Below are 8,824 nucleotides of genomic sequence, written 5' to 3'. Positions count from 1 at the left end.
AGCCGGTGGTTATTCTAGCCCGGCAGGTCCGACAGTTGAGGTCAAAGAGTTATCCTTCAGTTCGGGTGCAATTGAGAGGTCAGCCGGTAGAGGCATCTACCTGGGAGTACGAGTCGGACATGTGGATTAAATATCTACACCTTTTCTCCACCTCAGGTACTTTTTCTAACTCCATTCGAGGACGAACGTTTGTTTTAGAGGTGGAGAATGTGATGACCCAAAATGTCATCTTTAAATTTAATAAATAATTCTGTGTTCTAAGACCTCGAAAAGCACATTTATCATTCCTCGACTTGCGTGCGCAGTCCGTACAATTTCCCGGAAAGTTTTTATGTAAAAAATGGATTAAAATGGGAAATAGAGCTTTAAAACTCAATCGAGTTGACTTTGTTCAACATTTTTAGCAAACGAACCCGGTTTAGTATTTTGACAGTTCCAGTAGCTTCGTATCGTGATTTGAGACTTGGGCGTATGCCCAGAATATAATTTGGTGGTCACTAGCTCAAGTTATGACCATTTAACGGAACTAGCAATTTAAAGGCTAAATGTTCCAAGTTTGACCACGGGGTTGACTCTTTGATCTCGGAGCCGGAATCCGATTCTGGATATTTGAACTGCTCCGTTATGTCATTTATGACCTGTGTGCCAAATTTGAAGTCATTCCGAATTCATTTAATATGTTTTGGCATGAGATTTACAAATTAAAAGTTTAAAACTCAAAGTTCGAATCGGGGTGTGAATTATAATTTCAGTGTTGTTTGACGTGATTTTAGACCCAGAATCAGTTCGTATTATGTTACGAGACTTGTTGGTATATTCTAGCGGGGTCCCGAGTACCCCGAGAGTGAAACAGATTGAAATCGAAACAAGAATTGGACTTAAGCAAAATCTGTATTTTTGCCTTCTGTGATAATCGCACCTGCAGATTTTTGTCGCACATGCTATGACTCGACAACGACACATAGATGCTCGTCACCTCACCTATGCATCGTATTTAACAACCAAACACGTAGAACACATAATACCTATTCCCTCAAGCCAAAGTTAGACACGACATTTACCTCGCTCCGAAGGCCACTTAATTCTCAATCACAACTTTTTCTTTGGAATTAACCTCTAAACCACTCGTATCTATTCAAAAATGACTCAATAATATCAAATATTGCTAAAGGAATCAATTATATTTCATAAGTTAAATTTCCAAAATTTTCCTCCAAAAAGTCGAAAAACTCGACCCCAGGCCCGCTTGGTCAAAACTCGAGGTTCAGACAAAAATCCTTTTACCCATTTTCCCTTGAGCCCGGAATATGTAATTAAATTTGCAATCCGACCTCAAATCGAGGTCTAAATCTCAAACTTCCCAGTTTCTACCCTAACCCCTAATTCTACCATGAAAACTCTAGATTTTAGGTTGAATTCTAGTAAAATGAAGTAAAAGATGGAAAGAAACGAGTTAAGGAACACCTACCTATGAATTGGGGAAGAAACTGTCTTTGAAAAATTGCCCTAGGCCTCCTATCCTTTTGAAAATGAGAAGAAAAATGACTGGAGTCCGAATTAAATGAACTCACTACCCAGCGACCTTCGCACCTGCGCATCCGCACATGCGGACAGGGTTCTGCTTCTGCGGTCCCGCTCCTGCTAAGTAAAGTCTGCATCTGCGAAAAAATGAAGTCCAGGCCTGGGTCGCACCTGCGGGGCTATCACTCGCTCCTGCGAGCTCGCACCTGTGACCAAAGGCTCGTAGGTGAGGGCACACCAGATTTGGTGCACCAGTAGCCTTGTTGAGGTTTGAACTCAACTCGCGCATCTCCCGAATGGCACCTGAGCCCTCGGGGCTCCAAACCAAACATGTACGCAAGCCTAAAAACATCATACGGACCTGCTCGCGTGATCAAATCGCGAAAATAACACCTAGAACTCTAAATTTAGCACTAAATCAAATGAAATTCTCAAGAACACTTTAAAATTTCTATTTTCTCAACTGGACGTCCGAATCATGTCAAATCAACTCCGTTTCTCACCAAATTTCACAGACATGTCTTAAATATCATAATGAACCTGTATCGGGCTCCGGAACCAAAGTACGGACCCGATACTAACAATGCAAAATATCAATCAATTCTTAAAAATAAATAATTTCCAAACTTTTAATTTTTATCAAAAATTTATAACTCAAGCTAGGGACCTCCGAATTCGATTCCGGGGATACGCCTAGGTCCCATAATTTGATACGGAATACCGGGACCATCAAAGCACTGATCCGGGCCCGTTTTCCAAAAATGTTGACCGAAGTAAACTAAAATTAACTTTTAAGGCAAAAATTCTTATTTTCATTAGTTTTTAACATAAAAGCTTTCCGGAAGCCTGCCCGGACTGTGCACGCAAATCGAGGAGGGTACAAATGAAACTTTAAGTCTTAAGAGTGTAGATTCAACTTCTAAAACATAAGATGACCTTTTGGGTCATCACATTCTCCACCTCCAAAACAACCGTTCGTCCTCGAACGGACATAGATAAGTACCTAGGCTAGTGAAAAGGTGGGGATATCTACTCCGCATATCGGACTCAGACTCCAAAGTAGCTGCCTCAATAGGCTGACCGCTCCACTGCACTTGAACTGAAGGGTAACTCTTTGATCTCAACTGGCGAACTTGCCGGGCTAGAATTGCCACTGGCTCCTCCTCGTAAGTCAAATCCTTGTCCAATTGGATAGAGTTGAAATCTAATACATGGGACGGATCACCGTGATACTTTCGAAGAATGGACACATGGAATAAAGGATGAATAACTGCTAAACTAGGTGGCAACGCAAGCCTATAAGACACCTCTCCCACTCTCTCCAGAATCTCAAAAGGTCCGATATACCTAGGGCTCAACTTGCCCTTCTTTCCAAACCTCATTACACCCTTCATGGGTGATACCCGAAGTAACACTCTCTCTCCGACCATGAATGCAACATCACGAACTCTACGGTTGGCATAACTCTTCTGCCCGGACTGAGCTGTGCGAAGTCGATCCTAAATAATCTTGACCTTATCCAAGGCATCCTGTACTAAGTCTGTGCCCAACAACCGAGCCTCTCCCGTCTCGAACCACCCAACTGGCGACCGACACCGCCTACCATATAATGCCTCACAGGGAGCCATCTGAATGCTCGATTGGTAGCTGTTATTGTAGGCGAACTCTGCAAGGGGCAAAAACTGATCCTATGCTCCTCCGAAGTCTATAACACAAGCGCGTAGCATATCCTCCAAGATCTGAATAGTACGCTCAGATTGCCCGTCCGTTTGAGGATGAAATGCTGCGCTCAACTCAACTTGCATACCCAACTCACGCTGTACTGCCCTCTAAAAGTGCGAGGTAAACTGCGTACCTCGATCAAAAATAGTAGACACGGGCACACCGTGAAGACGGACGATCTCCCGAATATAAATCTCTGCCAACCGCTCCGAGGAATAGGTAACTGGCACAGGAGTGAAATGCACTGACTTAGTCAGCCTGTCCACAATAACCCAAACTGCATCGAACTTTCTCTGAGTCCGTGGGAGTCCAATAACAAAATCCACAGTGTTACGCTCCCACTTCCACTCAGGAATATCTAACCTCTGAAGTAAACCACCAGGTATCTGATGCTCACACTTTACCTGCTGGAAATTTAGGCACCGAGCTACATAGGCAACTACGTCCTTCTTCATTCGCCTCCACCAATAATGCTAACTCAAGTCCTGATACATCCTGGCAGCCCCCGGATGAATAAAATACCGGGAACTGTGGGATTCCTAAAGGATCAACTCACGAAGTCCATCCACATTAGGCACACAAATGCGACCCTGCATCCTCAGAACTCCGTCATCTCCAATAGTAACATGATTGGCACCCCCGTGCCTCACTGTGTCTCTAAGGACAAGTAAATGAGGATCGTCATCCTGCCGATCTCTGAAATGCTTAAACAAAGAAGACCAAATAACTGTACAAGCTAGAACACGACTAGGCTCAGAAACATCTAACCTCACGAACTGGTTAGCCAAGGCCTGAACAACCAATGCAAACGGTCTCTCACCAACTGGAATATATGCAAGGCTACCCATACTTACTGACTTCCTACTCAAAGCGTCGGGCACCACGTTGGCCTTCCCTGGATGATACGATATGGTGATATCATAGTCTTTCAATAGCTCCAGCCAGCTCTTCTGCCTCAAATTGAGTTCCTTCTGCTTGAACAAATACTGCAAGCTCCGATGATCAGTGAATACCTCACATGGCATGCCATAAAGATAGTTCCTCCAAATCTTCAGTGCGTGAACAATGGCTGCCAGCTCTAGATCATGAACAAGGTAATTCTTCTCGTGAACCTTCAGCTGTCGTGAATCATATGCAATAACCTTGCCACCCTGCATCAATATCGTACCCAGACCAATACGAGATGCATCACAGTATACTGTATAAGATCCTGAACCCGTGGGTAACACCAATACCGGTGGCATAGTCAAAGCAGTCTTGAGCTTCTAAAAGTTCGCTTCACACTCGTCTGACCACCTGAACGGGGCACCCTTCTGGGTTAATCTGTTCAACGAGGCTGCGATGGATGAAAACCCCTCAACAAATCGACGGTAATAGCCCGCCAAACCCAAGAAAATACGAATCTTTGTAGCTGATGTGGGTCTAGGACAGTCCTGAACTACCTCAATCTTTTTAGGATCCACCTGAATACTCTCTGCTGATACAACGTGACCCAAGAAAGCAACTGAACTCAACCAAAACTCACATTTTGAGAACTTAGCATATAACTGGCTGTCTTTCAGAGTCTGAAGAACAATCCGAAGGTGCTGCTCATGCTCCTCTCGACTGTGGGAATAGATCAAGATATCATCAATAAACACAACCACAAAGGAATCCAAGTAGGGTTTGAACACCCGATTCATCAAATCCATGAATGCTGCTGGGGCATTTGTCAGCCCAAATGACATCACTAAAAACTCATAATGCCCATACCGAGTCCGAAAAGTTGTCTTAGGAACATCGGATGCCCTAATCCTCAACTGATGGTAGCCAGATATAAAATCAATCTTTGAAAACATCTTGGCACCCTGAAGCTGATAAAATAAATCATCAATCCTCTACAATGGATACTTGTTCTTGATGGTGACTTTGTTCAACTGCTGATAATCTATACACATCCTCATCGATCCATCTTTCTTCTTCACAAACAACACAGGTGCACCCCAGGGCGAGACACTAGGTCTAATGAAGTTCTTATCAAGCAAATCTTGCAACTGCTTCTTCAATTTTTTCAACTCTGGCAGGGCCATGCGATGTGGCAGAACGGAAACAGACTGAGTGCCCGAAGCCAAATCAATGCAGAAATCAATATCCCTGTCAGGTGGCATCCCCGGTAGGTATGCATGAAACACCTCTGGAAACTCACGAACAACCGGCACCGAATCTATGGAAGGAACCTCTGCACTAGAATCACGGACATAAGCCAAATAAGCCAGACACCCCTTCTCGACCATATGCCGAGCCTTCACATAAGAGATAACCCTGCTGGCAGAATGACCAAGATTCCCTCTCAACTCTAATTGAGGCAACCCCTGTAAGGCTAAGGTCACCGTCTTGGCGTGATAATCTAATATAGCATGATAAGGTGACAACCAATCCATACCCAGTATGACATCAAAATCAACCATGTCGAGAAGTAGAATATCTACACGAGTCTCAAGACTCCCAATGGTGACCACACACGAATGATAAACACGATCTACAACAATAGCATCTCCCACTGGTGTGGACATATACATAGGAGGACTCAAAGAATCATGGGGAACAACCAAATAGGAAGCAAAATAGGATGACACATAGGAGTAAGTAGATACTGGATCAAATAGAACTGAAGCATCTCTATTGCAAACTGAAACAGTACCTGTGATAACAGCGTCAGATGACTCAGCCTCAGGTCTGGCTAGGAAAGCATAACACCGGGGTTGGGCCCCACCGCCCTGAACTACGTCCCTGGGACGGCCTCTAACTGGCTGGTCTCCACCTCTAACGGCCTGACCTTCACCTCTTATAATCTGGCCTCTACCTCTGGTTTCCTGACCCCTGCCTCTGACTGGCTGAGTAGGTGGTGCAGCAACTGGTGCCGGAACCATGGCACGAGAACTCTAATGATGTGAGTTGCCTGTTGCCTGAGGGAAAAATCTAGCAATGTGCCTCGAATCACCACAAATATAACATAACTTTTGCTGCTGTGACTGCTGACCCTGAAACTAACCTTGTCGACCTGAATAACCACCCTGATAACTTTGGAGTGGAGGTGCACGAATAGGAGCTGGTAGTGTATTATAGGCTAGCTAGTCGGAATAATGCATCTGAGGGGCACGACAACCTTAGGCACCATGGGATGCCTGGAGCGCTGAATGAAACGGCCTGGGAGGATGGCCTCTACCAAAAGTACTCCTGCCTCTAGATGAGGCACCGCTGAACTCACCGGAATGACAAGGTCTCTTGTCAGACCCCTGACCTCCCTGAGTAAGAACCAGTTCGACTCGTCTGGCGACATTAGCATCCGCCTGAAAAGAGATCTCACTCCCAATCTCCTTAGCCATCTGCAATCTGATAGGCTGTGCAAGTCGATCAATAAACCTCCTCACCCTCTCCCTCTCTAGGTGGGAAGTAGAAGAATAGCATGGCGGGCCAAATCCACAAAACGGGTCTCATACTGAGTAAGAGTCATACTGCCCTGCTGGAGATGCTCAAACTGACGACGACTCTCCTCTTTCAATGTGATAGCAAGAATTTCTCTATGAAGAGCTGAGAGACCTGGTCCCAAGTAAGAGCAGGCGACCCAGCTGGTTTGGTCAACAAGTAATCTCTCCTCCATTTCTTGGCGGAACTAATCATCTGAAATGCAGCAAAATCGACCCCATTGGTCTCCACTATACCCATGTTCCGTAAAACCTCATGACAGCTGTCAAGATACTCTTGGGATCCTCTGAAGGAGCACCACTGAAGTGAACATGAAAGAGCTTGATAAACCTGTCTAATCTCCATAAATCCTCAAAAGACATAGCTGGCCCATCTCCGACCTGTACTGCAAGAACCAGCTGAACTAATCCAATTGGCTGAGTTGTTGGAGCCTGATACTGGGGAGCTATCTGCTCCAGAGCGGGAGTGGTAGGAGTCTGGGATCCTCCTCCAGTCTGAGAAACTGCTCGTGTTATGGGAAATACGCTAGTCTGGGCCATACTCTCCATAAGGCACACTAAACGGACCAAAGCATCCTTAAGTACTAGGGTACGAATGAACCCCTCCGGAACCTGAGCTGGTCCGGCAGGAACAGTCTGGGCTGGAACCTCCTCATCAAGCTCTATCTGAGGCTCCACTGCTAGGGCTGCTACTCGGCCCCTAGGATGAGCCCTGCCCCTGCCTTGGCCTATGGTACGGCCTTGGCCTCGACCTCTGCCCCGCGAGCATTCACTGGAGGCTCTGGCTGTTGCTCAGCTGAGGAAGCGGTACGTGTTCTCGCCATCTGCGAAAGAATAAGAGTAGAAGAGTTCAATCAGTATTGAAAAAGCAAAATCGCATGACATAGCAGAATAGAAGTGGAACATGTGCCTAAACTTCATAGCCTCTGGAAGATAAGCACAGACGTCTCTGTACCGATCCTCCAGACTTTATTAAGCTTACTCATGAATCGTGAGACCTAGGCAACCTAGTGCTATGATACCAACTGTCACGACCCAAAATTTCCCACCGTTAGGACCGTGATAGCGCCTAACATTTTACTTGCTAGGCAAGCCAACGTTAGAAAATCGTTAAATCAATTCCTTATTTCCATTCATTAAATAACAATAATTAACTAAGATGAAATATAATAAGTACGGAATATCATAAAACTTTATTAATTACTACCACCCGGATCTGGAGTCACAATTCACGAGCATTCTAGAATTTACTACAAGTAATAGTCTGAAAGAAATACAACTGTCTGAATGAAAGAAAACAGTAGGACATAAAAGATAGACGAGGACTTTAAGGTCTGTGAATACCAATAGATCTACCTTGAGTCTCCGGATAGCGGACCAGTAGCAAATCTCGATCAACCTGAGCCAGTATCTAAATCTGCACAGAAAGTGCAGAGTGCAGCATCAGTACAACCGACCCCATTTACTGGTAAGTGTCGAGCATAACCTCGGCGAAGTAGTGACGAGGCTAGGACAAGACACCCACATATAACCTGAACAATATAATCATGCTAGTGGCAACAACAATAAATAAAGAAATAATGCAGAAATTATAGGAAGGGGACATACAGTGCGGAATACAACATAAAGAATGAGAATAATGAAAAGACAGAATTAAAAAGAAAATCCTTAAATAAATTGAGTAATTAAAACAACAAAGGAACACTGCACGACATCACCCTTCGTGCTTTTACTCTCAACCTCACCAAATAAATAAATATAACGGCATGGCATCACCCTTCGTGCATTAAACCTCTAATAATATACACGGCATCACCCTTCGTGCTTTACACTCTTCCTCACAATATAAATAAAGCATGCACGGCATTACCCTTCGTCCTTTACACTCTTCCTCAAAATATAAATAAAGCATGCACGGCATCACCCTTCGTGCTTTACACTCCTCCTCACCAATCACAGAATCGATAACAATGGATAAATAAGAGTATCACAAAGGAACTAGTATTTTGCCCATAATCAATAGCACAATGTAATCTCAACCTTGAATAAATATTCGAAAGTTACCAAATCTCAGTGAAACTAGATATGAGTCGCCAAATATTTTAAATAACCCGCTA

The 8,824-nt window shown here is 44.4% G+C and overlaps 1 protein-coding gene across 1 annotated transcript; it reads right to left on the bottom strand.

The window, feature by feature from the left end:
* Window positions 1-3,782: 3,782 nt before the first annotated feature.
* LOC138907800 (uncharacterized) lies at window positions 3,783-4,091 on the bottom strand. Its single transcript, XM_070198415.1, has one exon. It carries the CDS (start codon window positions 4,089-4,091, stop codon window positions 3,783-3,785), a length of 309 nt encoding a protein of 102 aa, XP_070054516.1.
* Between the last annotated feature and the right edge of the window lie 4,733 nt (window positions 4,092-8,824).

This window comes from Nicotiana tomentosiformis, chromosome 3 (assembly GCF_000390325.3).
Source record: "Nicotiana tomentosiformis chromosome 3, ASM39032v3, whole genome shotgun sequence".
Classification (NCBI taxonomy): domain Eukaryota; kingdom Viridiplantae; phylum Streptophyta; class Magnoliopsida; order Solanales; family Solanaceae; genus Nicotiana; species Nicotiana tomentosiformis.
The sequence above is the reverse complement of the archived record's forward strand: the minus strand, read 5'-3'. Positions and strand labels throughout refer to the sequence as shown.